This window comes from Serinus canaria, chromosome 3, assembly GCF_022539315.1.
Source record: "Serinus canaria isolate serCan28SL12 chromosome 3, serCan2020, whole genome shotgun sequence".
In the NCBI taxonomy this organism is placed as follows: domain Eukaryota; kingdom Metazoa; phylum Chordata; class Aves; order Passeriformes; family Fringillidae; genus Serinus; species Serinus canaria.
The window spans coordinates 50,162,679-50,179,901 of NC_066316.1; the positions used below are offsets into that span (position 1 = coordinate 50,162,679).

A 17,223-nucleotide genomic window follows, 5' to 3' on the forward strand; every position below is an offset into this window, starting at 1 on the left:
CAGAAATGCTTATTATGACCTGCATTGTTGTGTAAGGTTTGAGGCTAAATAGTTCTTAATGTTGCTTCTATTTTATCAATAATTTCTCCTTTTTAATACCCTTCAACAGGAAGGCTTGATATCTTTGGTGTTGATATCTACCTCTAAATTGATACCATCACATCATAGCACCTAAATAACCCTGCTTTCCTTGTGATTGAAATTGTGGGGTTTTAATAGCCTGTGGATTCTATGTGGATTACTATGGAGTCATAGTAATAATGCAGGAATGTAACTAATATGCAGTTCCTTGCAATCTGCAGTCTGTGCCCATCTTTTGACCTTGTCAGGTGATTGAATTAAGGAAAGATATATGTGAGTATTAATGACAAATGTGGGTTTTGTGTTTTCACCCTGTAATTTTTGAAACTGAAGTGATTGACTTGAGCCCAGTTCTAAAGATGAAACATGTAGAGGTGCCCATAACTCCCCTGCTGTCCCAGGAACATCAGTGGCTGCCAGACTGGGAGGTGCTCAGACTGGTAACACTTGGCTGTGTTGCACAAGGACCCAGTGCTGAGGCCTCTTGGAGGTCTAACATAAGAGCAGAACTTTCTGTCCCATGGCAGATTCACTTCAGAAGTTTCTGCCTTTGAATTTCACCCAACCCTTTTTTCTGCTTATGTGACAGACTGTGGAGATATCCTGTGAGCAAGGTCACTGAAATTATCTCAGTTAAAAGAAAACACTTCCTGTTTTATTTTCAATTTTACATCCTTTTGGTGATCCAGTTTATGCTGCAAAGCAACAGGTGTTTGTATCTGTAGCTGTGTACCATGAGGGGAAGCCATCAGGGGTGGGACTTCTTAACCTGCCCTGCTGCCAAGGAATGAACATGCATGCTTCAGCTACCTGCTTAAGTAGGGGAAAAAAACCCTAAAACACTAGGAAGATATGAAACAGTTTAAACTGCAAACATAATTTTGAACATTTTGTATGCACTAATACATTACCTGTTGGTCAGGTTGTGATGCAAACTGGTAGCTGTCCTTATTCTTTAAGGAGCTGTTGCCTGCTTGCACCCAGCTGTCACTCTGACAGGCACTTTGTAGTCAGTTCCCAAAGAAGATAAAGAAGGGAGCAGACAGAGAAGATTTAGCTCTGTGTGCTGACAGCATTCTCCATAGTTTGATACAGAAACACTTTGACAGGACTAAGATGTGTGGGGAATATATTGTGGTTGCAACCTGTGATTTTGCCTGCTTTGAGACAGGCATATTTCTTAAGCAGTTAATTCTTATGTTTTGTAATGTACTTGATTCGAGAAATAAATGGAATCAGCAGATTCAAAGTCATTATCTGATGTCCTATTAAAAGCTGGTTTTCTTTCCATGATTTGGGGAAGCTGAACTGTTTCAGATATCTTGTTAAGAGAAGCAATGAAAATTCCAGTCTGCATAAAACCTTGAGAAAATAAAATATAGTTACCCATGAGGATGTGTTTTATGAATTCTTACTTGAAATTGGGTGCTTGCTCTAGGTATTCGCTTGAACCTCTGAGATGTGGATGAAAACCAGATTTGGGACTCATTCTCATGCAGCACTTGACTTCTTAAATTAAGGTCTTGCAGACTGAAGTAAAATGTCAAGTGTGTGAGTGCAAAGCTGAAATAGCAGCTAGTGGAGCACAGTGCTGAGCTGGCTTTGGTTCCGCAGAGGAGTGATCTGCTGGTATTGAATCACTTAACATGAGTATTAGACAGTTGAAGGAAGGATGGGTATTTACTGTATAGTGGGATATGTGTAGTATAGTGCACACTGTGAGTTGTTGTATAGGGCTTTCATTATGTTCTCAAAAGACAGCCAAACAGATGCTCACAACAAAGGGTGCTTACTAAAATAATGCATGTGCAGTTCAGTGATGGAACATTCAGCCTTCTAGTTAACATAGATTAGTTCTTGTTTAGTCAGGTTTTTTTAAAGGTGAATTGAAAGAGACACTGAGCAGAGGAAGTGTAGAATTTCTACTTTGTGATGGGCTGCAACTGGTAAAAGAGGCAGGCATGCTATCCTGCAAAGGGACAGCACTGTGCAGCAACATGAACTTGCAAAATCACTACTATGTTTCTACAGCACACAGAGATCTTTCCATATGGACTAGCATGCTGATGCTTCAGAGACGAAAAAAGCCTGGCATAATTTGTTTTTCTATCTAACCACTGCTGTTTGACTGATCATTAAAACAAGAGTGTGTATCTCATTTAACCATGGGCTATTTTCAATCTGTTCTTGTACGAGTATTTTTTTTACAGTTACCATCTGCTGCTTTTCTCTTTCTCAGGAAGCAACTGTGTCCAGCCCTAATAGTAATCCTGGGAAATCCAATCCATGATAAAACTATCACCTCTGCCCACAGCAGCATCTGCCTTGAGGCTGATTCACCTTCCTCAGGGATCTCTGATCATGGCCGGGGTTCAGGTTGTTCTTCCACAGCACCTGCCCTTAGTGGGCCCGTTGCACGGACCATATATTATATTGCAGCAGAACTGGTTCGACTGGTGGGGTCGGTGGAATCCATGAAGCCTGTGCTGCAGTCGCTCTATCACCGGATGTTGCTTTACCCACCACCTCAACACCGAGTAGAAGCCATCAAAATTATGAAGGAGGTAGGTCAATCACACATGCAGGCATATAAAACAAAGTGTTTATTTAACAGCAAGTTTTGCTGCTACGTGCCCACCAATGCATTTCAAACCTTCCCACCTAGGGATGTTGAAATTTTCCTTTCTGAGCACAGCTGGTACATCAGCACCACTCTGACAGATAGTTTGATGCAGCTGTAATAGCTGTATTTGTCACCATAATACAAGCTACTGTGGCACTCCATCAGTGCTCGTGCTGTGGTGCTGTATGGAGCAGATCCTATCCCTGAGTCACAACTGCTCTTTTGGGTGACATAGAACATAACGATCCAGTTTGCAACTCCTTTGGCATCTTTCCTCAGACACATCCTCACAGTGTGGTTTCCAGGCATGAAGGTGAATATATTTGATTACATGCCCAGTTTTTGAAATCCAGTTTCTTGGAGCTTTTTTTGAATAGATACAAGAAAGCTGCCAGTGGCTTAAGAAGCCAGTTCTAGACCAGTCCGTTCTGGCCTCTTGCCCAGCATCTCTGAAATTACTAGAAGTGGAACACTGGGAGATTTGTTTCAGCACTAGCTGAAATTATGGACATTTCTATTCCACATGGGCACCTTTCTTCTCATGTTGTGGAAAACAAGGAAATTTATGTAATCAGTGCTATCTCCTAGAGAATTTTTCATCTAGCATGTGCATACCTAGGCTGTTCTATTTCTGAAAAATCTCTCTTAAGACCAGACAGCCACCCACTTGTTCCTGTCTGAACTAGGAGTTACCCTGTCACTGTCTTTCTCTAATTTTAAGCAATAGCAAGATGATAACTGTTTTAGGAAAAACTTGGTCTGATGTTGTTTTGTGCAGAACATACCTGTTGCTTCTTTGGACTTATTAATACATGCTTGTTTGTATTTCTAAGTGGACATTAACAAGGTGCCGCCTAGCAGGTTGAGTCTGAAGGAATCACTTTGCCTATCTTTGTATGACTCTATAATTTCATAACTAGGTGACTGAGGAGAGAGGCTTACTTTCATATAAACTATAATAAAAAAACACCTATGTAGGCATAAAAATTGTCTTGTGTGCACTATCAGATGAAAAAAATTGGTCAAAAATGTAAAGCACTGGAGAACATTCTAAATGTGATTCTTGCTGAATATTATCCTTTACTTGCTTTTCTGTGTCTAAAAAAAGGTAGCTTTAATAAGTAGAACACCACTGTTCCATTTTCATTTGCTGTGAGAAATTACAGTAGTGCTACCTTGGGTTCCAGGGCTTGATAGAATTATGACTTATTTATTGTATTTAAATAATGCTTAGATAATCTTCTACTTACTTCTGTTTCCTTTCCTTTCAGATACTTGGCAGTCCTCGGCAGCTTTGTGATTTGGCAGGGCCCTGCTCTTCTGAGTCAGAATCCAAGAAGAGGTCTATTTCTAAAAGAAAGTCCCATCTGGATCTTCTCAAGCTGTATGCTTTGTTTCCTCCTCTAGCCTCTTCTGTCTTAAACCTGTGCACACAGAGCACTTAAGCAGTTCAGGAGCATACCCAATATGAGCCAGGGTATCTGCCTGGTTAAGTAAGCTCTGAAAATGGAAAAAGTGTAAAAGCTCTTGCTTGATTTGTCATCAGTCTGGGCCTGTTTGTAAAGACATAGATAACTACCTTGTTGAGTTTGCCAGAATTCCCAAATACGTTGGTTTACAGCTGAAAATTTTTGGGTATGAGTCCTTAAACTTGCAGTAAAATAAATGTATGTTTCTTTAGAGGTATGTTTTCAAGATGAAGTCAAAGAAGGTGATAGAAAATTTAAACATCATCATATTGAGCAAGAAGGGTTCTCAGTTCTTATGAAGATCATATCTTGTAGATAAGATCATTTTCAGGACACAGATGGCCTTTAAATTTAGTTCAGCTGGGAGTTGAGATTTTTTTCCTTTTAGTTTAAGTGCTTGCCTGTAAGAAAGAACATGCTGTGCATGCTGGTATGAATGCATGGTAACTTTCCCTTGTTGGCACTCCCTTTACAAAATCACCATGTTTGCATGGGAGACTTAATAATTTGTTCTTAGACTAATTGGCTTTCTCAGGAATAGTCTTAAAGGATAAGGTCACTTTTTTTCCCTTTGGTTATGGAAAGATGGTGTTGAATGACAATGACATGCTCACCATACCTGTTGCATCACTTAAATAAACTCTGTGTTGATTGTAGCATCATGGATGGGATGACGGAAGCGTGCATCAAAGGTGGTATTGAAGCATGCTATGCCTCGGTGTCCTGCGTCTTTGCCCTGCTTGGAGCATTAGATGAGCTGAGCCAAGGGAGGGGTCTTAGTGAAGAGCAGATCCAGCTGCTGCTCCAGCGCTTGGAAGAATTGAAGGATGGGACCGAGACAAGCAGGGACTCCATGGAGATCAATGATGCTGACTTCAGGTGGCAGAGACGCATCCTGTCCTCAGAAAACCCTGCCTGGGAATCAGGGAATGAGAAGAGTCCTGATATCAGCATTAGCGTTACCACAGACACTGGTCAGACTACTTTGGAAGGGGATATGGGACAAACAACTCCAGAGGATAATCCAGAAAATCACAAAAACTCCCTGCCATCTCCAGCTGGACATGAAAGCAAAGAGATTCATTACAGAGAACCAGAGTCAGAAACCATTGACCAGCCAGATGTTGTTCAAAGAAGCCACACCATAGTCTATCCAGATATAACTAACTTTTTATCAGTTGATTGCAAGACCCGGTCCTATGGATCCAGATACAGTGAAAGTAACTTCAGTGTAGATGACCAGGACCTTTCTAGGACTGAGTTTGATTCGTGTGATCAGTATTCCATGGCAGCAGAAAAGGATTCAGGCAGGTCTGATGTCTCAGACATAGGCTCTGACAATTGTTCCCTGGCTGATGAGGAGCAGACCCCGCGGGATTGCCCAGGTCACAGGTCCTTACGCACTGCTGCTCTCTCTCTGAAGCTGCTGAAGAGCCAAGAAGCAGACCAACACAGTGCACGGCTCTTCATCCAGTCACTTGAAGCACTTCTTCCTAGGCTTATAGCTCTTCCCAGCATAGAAGAAGTGGATGGAGCACTGCAGAGCTTCTCTTCAACATTCTGCTCAGGTTTGCAAGCAAATATTTACTGTCTAACCAGCATGCACACTCTGACTGCACTGTACACAGATTCCCTTGTAGGATTTCATCTTCAGAGAACATACCCAGAATGAGGAAGTTTAGGCTTTACACCATACATTCCTCCACAGGAACATGCTTCATTTAGGGCAAAGCAAATTGAGTATGCAGGCACTGATCCAAAGGGAGGTAAATCCATTGACTCTTAACAGACTCTAGATTATGTCTTGAATCAATAAAGAAATGGAGTTTGTTGTAGCAAGATACCTCTTTGCAGATTTGTGAAACTGTTGAGAAGCTTTGCACTAAAGAGAGGTCAGGGTTGCCCCTAGCATGAGAGAGGTGTGGGAAGTACCATCACCTGTTTGTAATGAGATATAAGTAGTTTAGTATGTCACTGCACTGTTATTATTAGTAATGCCAGCCTCACAAAGAGGGTGGTAACAATTCTGCAGCAGTAAGTTCTAGAAAGGATACAGAAATAGGAGAGTTTGTCTTCACTCTTGTTTTTCTTAATGCTGCTGTCTAACAGACAGGAAGTGCAAAGCTCAAAGCCCAGACCAAGAGAAAAATTAGGATCTTGACTTCTAAGAGATTAAGTATCTTCAGTTCTTTCATGATTAGAATGTTTGGGATCTTGACCTGTCAAACAAACAAAAAAAGTCATGCAAAGGCTAGTTTGCCCTGTTGATAGCATATTTAAATTGTGTGTAAATATATATTTTTAGAAGGGTTTCACTTTCCTGACAATGGCCAAAATGAAAACGTTTGCTAAAATATATGTCTGTTTATTTAACTTATTTTACTGCATTTGCCTTTCCTATTGCTTGTCTCCTAATCATTGCTTTATTCATTTGTGCTCTCTCACACACATTAAACTCATGCAGAGTCAGAAGGAGGATGACTCTTCCCATCACCATACAGCATAATTTTGATATGAAGCTGGGTGAATAAGATGATATTCTTGATATCCTGTTTAAATGCTACCCAAATAAACCTTAACTTAGGAAGATCATAAATGGTATTCTTAAGAAACATTGGCTATTTTATATCATAGAAAGGAAATACCTTAAAAGAGGCACTAATGTGCACTACTTTCCTAACTGAGGGGCTCAAGAGCACCCTTTCTGTCACAGGTATTTCTTTTTTCCTGAAAAAGAGTAATCTTGAGATTATGATGAAAGACCAGTGCTAGACCTCTAGTTCAGACCTTTGTGCACCTGTTTCCTTGTGCATGAATTAGTATGCCACTTCTTTTCCCTTTTGTCTGTAAAATCTTTATAGAGTGCTTTTAAAGCTTTAGAAGATGTGGACCTAGGAGAATTCTAGATTTTAAGGCTAAACATAGCTTTTCTTGGCATTCAGTATGAGTAATACAGTGAGAAAAATGGAAGAATATAACTCAATTTTTGCATCAAATCCATTATTTGTGGTTTGTAAATCTTGAAAAGATACCTAGTCTTGGACTTAGATTGTTGAGAGAGACCATTCACTTTTCTAAGAAAGCCAGCCCTGTGGCTAAATCTGTACTTTAAAGATGCACACCACATTTCCAGATGGATTTTGTGAAGTACTTGTAAAAGACACTATTTAGTAAGGAATCATGGAAAAGTGGAGTAGCAAGTCACTGTATTAAGACAGCCTGGAAGAGGTATCCTGGAGTTTTCATGAAGTTGTGGCTGTTGCAGGGTTATATTTTTATGCTTTCATAAGATCTGGGCGATTCCTGTTTCAGTTGGACACCTGGAATGAGACTCAGTCCAGCTGAAACAGTCCCTTAACTTGTACGTCAGATCTTAAGCAAATGTCCATCAGTCCTCCTGAGGTGAGAACTTGTGCTCCTGTGTAGGTGAGAGAGCCATGAGTTTGAAAACCTTTAGAGAGAGAGACTTAGGAAAGTTGAAACAAATGTCAGGGGGTAAGAAGTCCCCTGGAGAGCTTCTGAGACACCAGTTTGGTCTGCCTCTCTATACAATGTGTAGGTCTTTACTTTAGGAGTCCTTCATTAGCACCAGCTGGTCAAGGCATGGATTAGGTGATGAAGCTAGAGGGATTGATCCCATTCGTTGTATATGCAACATTTATCCATGTATAATTCTTGAAGAATACGTGGAGAATTTTGAAAGTTGGTTAAGATTTGAGTTGAGAAAAGACATAGATGCAGTTCTAAGACCAGTCAGTATAGAAGCAGTATTTTTGTGGTTCTGGAAGACCTTATTTAACTGCTTTGTTTCATTTCTCGATTTTTCTTACACTTTGGAAGAATAAAACAATTCCTTCAAGCCAGGTCCTTATATAGATAGCATTTCAAAATAAGAATGTTTTCATAGGATTGAAAGGCAATGAATGGAGGTAGGAATTTAAGGCACTGCTGAGATAAGCATGGAAGAGATGTAGTCAGCTAAACAGAGTTGAAGTGAAATTAAAATTCGCAATTAAGTTGGTTAACTCTAAAGTCAGGAGCAAGTTATCCCATCTAGAGTTTTGATTCCATACTTTTTAGAGAGAAGGTTTTTATGCTGGTAGGTATCATCTTATCTTCTGTTTCTGTGATCTCAGCATCTCACAAATGCAGTTGTTTGTTCTCCCATATTTTAGAGGAAGTTAAGGAACATATTTTTCCCAACTCTTTTTAGTGCTCAAATACATGCCCTCAACGGAGTATCCACTTTTCTGTTCACTTCTACACCTTCCTTTTTAGTTGTAATCTTGTATAGGAGGTTACACATTTTTTTAAAACATTTTAATGCAAAATGAAGTGGGCTTTTTTGTTTGGTTGGGGTTTCTTTTTGTTTTGGTTTGGTTTCTTTTTTACTTTTACATACATCTCTGCCTTGAGGTTTTTATTACTCCAGCAGATTCTAGTCGGTCCCTGAGGTACATATTTAAGAGAGATAAGACAAAAAACCAGTGGGAGATATCTACATCAATATCATGATCCTCCATCCAACAGAGTGTTAAGATGCATCTTTGTTTTCAGTGATGAAGAGATCAGTAGAACTACTCACAGGGTACTTTCAAGCACATGGTTGCATTTTTGGTACTAGGTAAAGTTGACATTCTGTTGACATTCACCATGAGAAATCTATCCCAAACAATGCCAGCCTGTGTGGGTGTGGTTTGTGGCCAACCCTATCACCCTTCTTCCACAAAGGTTGCTCCCTTGAACAGATATTCATTTTTTAGACCCACCCTGGAACAGTTACTCTCTTTCTAAATCCACCCTCAAACAGTTACTCACCTTATCCACGCCCCCAAAGTGACGACAGTGGAAAGTCCGAGAAGGCAGCAGCACAGAGCTTTCAAACCCTCACGAGGCAAGAAAAACATTTGCTTCTTTTCTGTGTGTGGATTTTTTTTTTTTTTTACTGTTAATGGTTTGTTGTATTTTGTCTAAGAAGAGGTATGAGCTTTATGGTGGGAGGAATATATTCACAGTGAACCACTACAGCCATTAACAAATGACACAGCTTTGCTTCATCATGTAACTAACCTTGGAAGCTGGTTTTTGTTCCATTTCAAAAATTCCTTCAGGGTAAAGCTGACTTCCTAATCTTCCCTAATTGACATTATGTGAATGGATTTCACAGTTGATGTGAAAACCATGAAATATTGTGAGTTATGTGGGTGGATCTGGTATTTCTGGTTTTTTCATGGTTCAGACTACAGATCATGGGGATTCAATTTGGTGTTGCTCATATTTGGTTGATATTTTTCTACCGGTAGGTCAGCTATTTGACATCCATGGGAAGAAGGGATTGTGCCATTGAGCACGGTTGTAGGCTTCATACAAATAGTGTTTTCAGGACTAGTGAGTACTTTACTGGTGATTTCTGGGTCTGACAGAAGTGCAAGTGCTCATTTAGAAAGTAGGCTTTGTATGAAATAAATAGGGCTTGGAGTTGTAACTAGTTCCAGCCAGCTTGGCCCCAGATATTTGTCCACATACCTCTAGGTCATGGAGAGAATGATGATTATGGACTGATCTTGCAAGGTGTGGAGCACTCCAGTCGCCATCCAGCAAATGACTTTGCCAGAATGGGTTTACTGGGTGGGTTAAAAGGGTGTTTTCATTTAAGTACACAGGCTTTGGGTCTGCTCCTTTCCACCTCACTTTTCCAGTTAGCATTGCAGATGTATCCTGCCCTTTGCTTTATACATGACAGTCATCCCAATAAATGCTGGTGCTCTTTGCTTATTTCAAATTTAGCATGTTGTTTTGCTGGACTGTGACTGGAGTGTTCAGTTTGTCTTGCATTCTAGATGAACTACTTATTTTTCTATTCCCTACTCCAGTATGTTTAGTAGAGTAATTTCTACTGATGATTCATTAACTATTCTAGCAATCTGTTGCTGCCAAAATGCTAGGGATAGTTTCTGATATTTTTTCCAGGAAAAATCTGTGTAAAATATGAGAGCTCACACGGTGTTTTTGTTAGGTATGATGCACTCACCAGGATTTGAGGGAAACCTAAATTTCAACTTCCAGACTCTGATGAATGCAGACAGTCTCTACGTGGTATCACATTACACTTTGCTGCTCAACCTAAAATTGGCAAACTCAGATTACTACAGGAAGAAGCCTGCCCAAGCCCCTGTGTTGCTGGTGAGTTGGGGAATATGGGATCATTGTTTTTAAAAAATGAAAATTTATTTTGCTTCCTTTCACATAAACCAGCCCACACATAAAGCCTTCAGGCTGCTTGCTAAGTGGAGAAATAGTAATTGCAAATGAAGCGTTCTCCAAGCTGCTTATGAATCTTGCATGATAAGTGTCGTGCATCTGAATTACTCTGTGATTTGGTGGGAAGGAATGTTGCTCACTGATTGTCATTAAGGCTGCAGTCATTTTGATGGTTAAACTATTTTCAGAGTAGATTAACATCATGTGCTATAGCAAGCATTGTCTCTTGACAACGTGCATGAACATATGTTCATCCTGCAACTGGGTTTTTTTTGCCTAATACTTGATTTGAATTTCTGTAGATGAATACATGAGAAGTTATAGTGACAAATACGTAGGTCTTAGTAATTTGAAATTATTATTTTTGTTACACCTGGAATTCCTCCACTTCTTGGGCTTTTTAAAAATAGTTTTGAAAACATGCATCCATGTTTTTCAACTTAGTTGCCCAAGAGACATTTTTTCAGAGTTTTCTGAAAAACAAAAGAAAATTGCGATATATAGAAAAAATAAGAAAAGATGTCAAAATATATAATTACTGCTGAGCTTCCAGTGTAAGGGAATTTATAATCTATACAATCTCAAAAACAAATGGACTTTAACATCATCCTTAGTTCTGGTGTGTTCTGCAGCAGATCAAGTGCAGATCTGTGACTCAGGACATTATGTAGAGGATTCAGTGTGCGCAACAGGCCTGAGCATGACCAAAGTATTCTTAGAGATCATTCTGATAAATAATTGGAGACCAGTTCACCTGTGATGACTGTTCAGTGCAGAAAGTCATTGCCCCAGTTGTTGTGCAGGTGCGTTCGGTGCCACAACTTCCTTTGGCTGGATTTGAGATCCTACTCCCACCTTGTGGAAATAGAGATCTGCATGTCCCATTGTCACTGTGCAAGAACTGTCATTCTGATTTGCATCTTGCATTAGCTGCAGAAGGAGAAGGGAGAGCTGTTCATGTTCATGTCATTCTCCACTGCAGAGACAGACACAGAAGGATCTGGACAGGCTGGGCTGATGGGGCTTGGCCACTTGTAGGAGGGTCAATAAAGTAAAGATCCTTGGGTCACAAGAACCCAGTGTGGCACTACAGCCTGGGGCAGAGTGGCTGGAAAGCTGCCTGGGAGAAAAAGACCTGGGAGTGCTTATAAGCCAGCTGCGTGAGCCAGCTGTGCTCAGGTGGCCAGGAAGGCCAATGGCATCCTGGGCCTGTATCAGGAATAGTGTGGCCAGCAGGACCAGGGCAGGGATTGTCCTTCTAATGGTGAGGCTGCACCTCAAATCCTATGTTCAGTCTTGGACTCCCAGTACAAGGAAGGACATTGAGGTCCTGGAGAGAGTCCAGAGAAGGGCAACAAAGCTGGTCAAGGGTCTAGAGACCAAGTCCTATGAGGAGTGGCTGAGGGAGCTGCCACTTTGTTTAGCCTGGAGGAAAGGAGATTCAGGGGAGACCTTCTCATTGTCTGTGACTCCCCAAAGGAGGGTGTAGTGAGGTTAGGGTAGGCCTCTTCTCCCAGGAACAAGTGACAGGACTAGAGGAAAGGATCCCAAGTTGTGCCGGGGAAGGTTTAGATTAGATACTAGTAAATTTCTTTCCATGGAAGGGTTGTAAGGAAGAAGAACAGACTGCCCATGGAAGCATTCAAAAAACATGTGGATATGGCAGTTCGGGACATGGTTTAATGGTGAACGTGGTGATGGTGCTGTGCTGACAGTTGGACTTGATGATCTTAAAGATATTTTCCAATCTTAACAATTCTAAGATTTCAGTCCTCCATTAATTCTTTTAATAACTTAATTTCTTCTTCAGTCCCTTACTCAGAAGTAGATCTGGGGTCTGATGCTATAGGGCTTACACTGTTGTCTTACATTTGGTTTTTATGGTTCTCTGCAGAAGGAGTTCATGAAGCAGGTCCAGTCCAGTGGAGTGTTGATGGTATTTTCCCAGGCGTGGGTTGAAGAACTGTACCACCAGGTACTAGAAAGGAACATGCTAGGGGAAGCTGGATACTGGGGAAGCCCTGAGGAGCACAGCCTTCCACTTATCAGCATGCTGACGGGTCAGTACAATATTATGGCAGCAAGACTACTTCCAAATGTGTCTAAAACAAGATACAATGACACACTGCTTTAATGCATTATATACAGAACAGCATGTCATCATGCAATATGTGGTGTCTTGTGGAATTATCAGTAGAAAAGGAGCCAGACCTAGCTGTGGCAGGAATTTAAGTGTTTGTTTTGGCTCATCAGAGTGGTTTTGAAGCATAGGTTTAAAAAAAATCAAAACTGTCTGTGGGAGACCGGGAGAGTAGTGTTGTTCATTGAACCAAAACATCTCTTAATTCTGTTAGCTTCAATTCTGGTAGAGTTGATACTTGTTAATGATAAACAGTAAGGCTGCTGTTTTCTTGATGTCACAGCAAAGCCATTTCAGTATGCCTGCAGTGCAGTACAAATATAAATAGTGGCATCTGATCCTGGAAGCCTTCCACAGATTGGACTCCCCTTGGTTCAGGCTTGAGCTATGCCAGGGATATGCCAAATGGCACTAGAGAGAAGCTGAAAACCTGGAGCACAAGTGCTTAGAAGCAATCCTTAGCTTCATTTGAGGGGAAAAAATCAAATTGTATCAGTTGAAAGCCAGCAGGATGGCTATGATACTGTATTGATATAAAATGCACTGTCTGTTTTAATGTGTTTATAATTAAAATAGTGTATGCAGGGAAAACAATGGCTGCAGCTGAGCCAGTAAGTGGTGATCAAAGGGCACTGCTCTGAAAGTTTTTTGCTTATTTTATTGAGCTCAGTGTTGCTTTTAACTACTGAGGTGGTAAGAGGGAAGAAACATGTGGAAAAAATGATACCCAGATGTGGAGATGGGGCTTGTTAGAAAGGAAATCAACCTGGTGTCTCTAACATTACACTCTCTATGAGAAACCACCCTTTCATTGTGTTGGAGAAAGGGTTGTATTTCTTTTGTTGAGATTGAGCATACACAGATCTACTAAAAATCACATTTAGGAAATAGGATCCCAATGCATCTTGAGGACTCGGACTGAGGTCTGAAAACATCTAAATACAGGATTAAGCAAGATTTGAAATATTACAGAAATGCAGAGATTTAAGTGTGTGGTGAGTTCTGAACTGTAATACCTTGAAATCTCTACTGGAAGTTCTGTTCATTGTGTACTTGAAGAGAGGGGAGAGCAGCTTTTGAGAGTGGGATGTCTCCCTGTCTGAATTAAGTACATCCCTCTGGCTGTCCTGGATTTCCAGGACCGCTGCCAGGGGGCTCAGAGACCCTGGCACAGAGCCCTAGACACCTGTGACTTTGATTATGACCCATGGAAAAAAATACCAACCTTATATGAGGATCTGCAAGCTATGAAAGTCTAAGTAGAATAATAATTTATTTGTCATGGGGTGAAAAAATAGATTATTTGGGGTTTTTAGAATGGGGGTTCAGGGGGCAAGATTGAGGAATCTGGGTGTGACCAGCCTTTCTCCTTCCTCTTGGCCTCCATCTTCTGCTGTGATGTTGGCACTTTTAGATTGGTTTAGAGTAGAAGCTCACTGTCTAACATAGGTGATAGGTATTGGAAAGTAATTGTAAATATTGTACACATCATTTTTAGTATAAAAAGATAACACCGCTCCGAGGGAGGCAGAGTGCCTCTGGCTGTCCTGCTGAGCTGACCTTGGCAGGACAGGAGTAAGAATTTTATAGATAAGATACAATAAACAACCTTGAGAACGAGAACTGAAGAGTTCTGACTCCTTCTTTGACCGTCGGGCTGGGAAAAGAGACTTTCTAACGCATCTCGGGGTCACTCTGACCAGCTAAAGCCCCGAGATCTCCCCTGTTCAACAAAACATTGGTTATATTGGGCAAAGCCCAAGGTGCAACAGCTCATGTTTATACCAAGGCTTCAGAAGGCTGCCAAAAAGATTAACAAAAAAAGCACACCTGAGAAGTCAGAAATGCTAGTACTTAGTTGAACACAGAGCCAGTAAGACTGATGCTTTCCTTGTGCCATCTGTGTGTCAAATAGTAATCTGATGTTTTTAATGTTCTGGCAGACATCGACGGCTTGGGCAGCAGTGCAATTGGTGGCCAATTGATGGCATCTGCTTCAGCTCAATCTCCTCTTTCCCAGAACCGGAAGACAGATGATTCTGTTGTTGCAGGTACTAGGACTGTAATATAAGTACAAGTGTGTTATCCAGCACTGGGTTGTTATGTACCAAAAGCATATGCAGATAAATAGTGTAGAGAAACAATTTAAAAAGAAAGTATATCAGTACATCATACATGTGAATTGGCAGTTCAGTGTGCAGAGGACAAATGTGTCTTGGCTTTTTACCACTAATGATCAAGATTCTGTTGTGCCATTTTCTTGTAGTAATAGTATTAATGTTTTTTCCACTCTAGGAATTGCTTTTGCCCGATACATTTTAATTGGCTGTTGGAAGAACTTGATTGACACTTTGTCCACCCCTCTGACCGGCCGCATGGCAGGCAGCTCCAAGGGGCTGGCCTTCATCTTGGGAGCAGAAGGAGCCAAAGAGCAGAACCAGAAGGAGAAGGATTCCATCTGTGTGAGCCTGGATGGACTAAGGAGGGCAGCCCGGCTGAGCTGTGCTCTAGGTAAGGCTGCATGGGGGATGTCATGGCAGACTCATAGAATAGGGTGGTAACGTTCCTTGAAGGAATTTGGGAGAAGGAAATGCAGCATCCTGCTCTGCTTTTACATAGGAACGTGAATGGTGGCAATACACCTAGAGTGCCCTACAGCATGAACATATCAGCCAACTTTTCTTGACCCTACCTCTTGTTGAGGTTGTATGGGACTGGGGAGGAAATGTTGATTGTAATTGTGTTGTGTTGTTGTTTTACAGGAGTTGCTGCTAACTGTGCATCTGCTCTTGCCCAAATGTCTGCGGCCTCCTGTGTCCAAGAAGAGAAAGAGGAAAAAGAAATCCAAGAACCCAGCGATGCTATAGCTCAAGGTAATTGCATGATTAAATTACCTGCCTCATCTTACATTGTCTGTGAAGCTGCAACTGGAAAGCACTTTGCCACACAAAGTGGCATTTCCCTCTGTTGTTCTGCTGTACACCACTTGCTTGTAGGCACATGGGATGTGTGTCTTCAGCACATGCCTGCTGTCTTAAGTTTTTAACATTATGTCCCGCTAACCATATTCTATATGGAACTTAAATCAGTAGAACAATGCATAAGCCAGCAGCATTTTTCAACATGTGCTTTTTAAGCCTTGTGATGCTAGTACAACCAGAGAGCATCAGAGAAACAGCTTATTTGGGGATTTTTGTGTGTTGGATGGTAATGTAAGCTTAGTTTGCATCACTCTCCCAAGAGTGGAGGAATATGTGTTGTTTATATATCCTATTTTTTGTCATCATCTTCAGATATTTAAAACTGTTTCTGAATCATGTTAGATTAAAATGGAATAAAAAATTGTGCCTTTTTAGCATATAAAATGTTCTGCATCTCTATACCACTATTTCCAGCCCAGTGGTTGTCTCCAGTGACTATTTGAAGAAGTCCACGAAATTTCTCTGTTTATGTCAAACTTCTAATGGCAAGAATCCTATAACAAAATACAGTGTTGCACAAAAGACCCTGCTTGGTACTTAAATTTGGTGTCTTGGTAGAGAAAACAAAACTGAAAAAGCCTGAGCTTAAACAAGCTTTTGACTGCTCTGCTGGACATGGCTGAAGTGAGTTGGCCAGACTGTGCTGAATCAAAGAGGAGGCAGCAGCAGTGGCCAGAGGCAAACACTGTTCTGTGAAAGCTTGCAAAGCTTCAAAACTTGTTTTCATTCCAGTGCAGCATGAAAATGAAGCTTTTCAGGGATTCTCAGAAAAAATAAATAAATCCAAATGGTTGTAGCTCAGATAAAGATTAGTTTTACTTTGGCAAGAACTTTTTGGTGATTTTTGGTTTTTTTGTATGGAAATACATATGAAATCCACAAATGCAATTTTTTTTTTTCATAGCAAAGGAGATTTTGGTAAAAATAAATATCCAGTCAGCTATCTCTGAAGAGAAATATCACTGTCAATCTGCAACTGTTCTGTGGGCAACAGGATGTGAATTTGGGGGTGGAGGGTGTAAATCTAGCATTGATTTTCACTTTTTCATACTTTTTTTCACATATATAGGATCAGTCAAAAAGGATTTTAGTTTTAAAGCTACCTTAGGTTTATTAGGAAGAAATGGGTTTCTCTGATTTGATTGGTTTTTTTGTTTTGTTTTTTTTCCTAAAATTCATCTTCTTCTATAGATTTCAGACTGTAATCCTTTGCCATCACCCTGTATACAAACCAGTGTTTGTTTAAAAATGAAGAGGCTAATTTTATTTAATTTTTTTTATACTACAGTGAAACAGAAAGTGGAGCAGAAGCTGGAGCAGATGGGGAAAGTGCAGGGAGTCTGCCTGCACACTGCTCATGTTCTGTGTATGGATGCAGTCCTTAATGTGGGTCTGGAGATGGGAAGCCATAATCAGGACTGTTGGCCTCATGTATTCAGGTACTCACCAGCTTTCCCAAAATAGCCAGAATTCAGGCCATGTTGCCTGAAAGTAAGGGACTGAGAAAAAGGGCTTTGCAGTCTCTGAATGTTCTGTATAAACAGTGTCAGAGGGAATTAACAGTGTCAGTAGCTCTAAAAGAAAAGATGGTGCTGTTTTCCACCACTGCACAGGGACAAATAGCTTAGAAGCTTCAACACCAGAAGACTGTGTCAGACCCAGGAAGCT

The 17,223-nt window shown here is 40.8% G+C and overlaps 1 protein-coding gene across 5 annotated transcripts in view; it reads left to right on the forward strand.

Annotated features, from left to right (window-relative positions):
• The window catches only part of ARFGEF3 (ARFGEF family member 3), a 93,818-nt gene that overhangs the window by 39,856 nt on the left and 36,739 nt on the right, over positions 1–17,223 (forward strand). For all 5 annotated transcript variants that reach the window (XM_050972538.1, XM_009092799.4, XM_050972541.1 and 2 more), the window contains 9 exons: positions 2,321–2,645; positions 3,976–4,088; positions 4,831–5,741; positions 10,190–10,356; positions 12,329–12,494; positions 14,518–14,625; positions 14,870–15,085; positions 15,337–15,447; positions 16,844–16,994. In XM_050972538.1, coding sequence (XP_050828495.1) covers positions 2,321–2,645; positions 3,976–4,088; positions 4,831–5,741; positions 10,190–10,356; positions 12,329–12,494; positions 14,518–14,625; positions 14,870–15,085; positions 15,337–15,447; positions 16,844–16,994 — 2,268 coding nt within the window. The remainder of the gene's footprint in view (positions 1–2,320; positions 2,646–3,975; positions 4,089–4,830; positions 5,742–10,189; positions 10,357–12,328; positions 12,495–14,517; positions 14,626–14,869; positions 15,086–15,336; positions 15,448–16,843; positions 16,995–17,223) is intronic.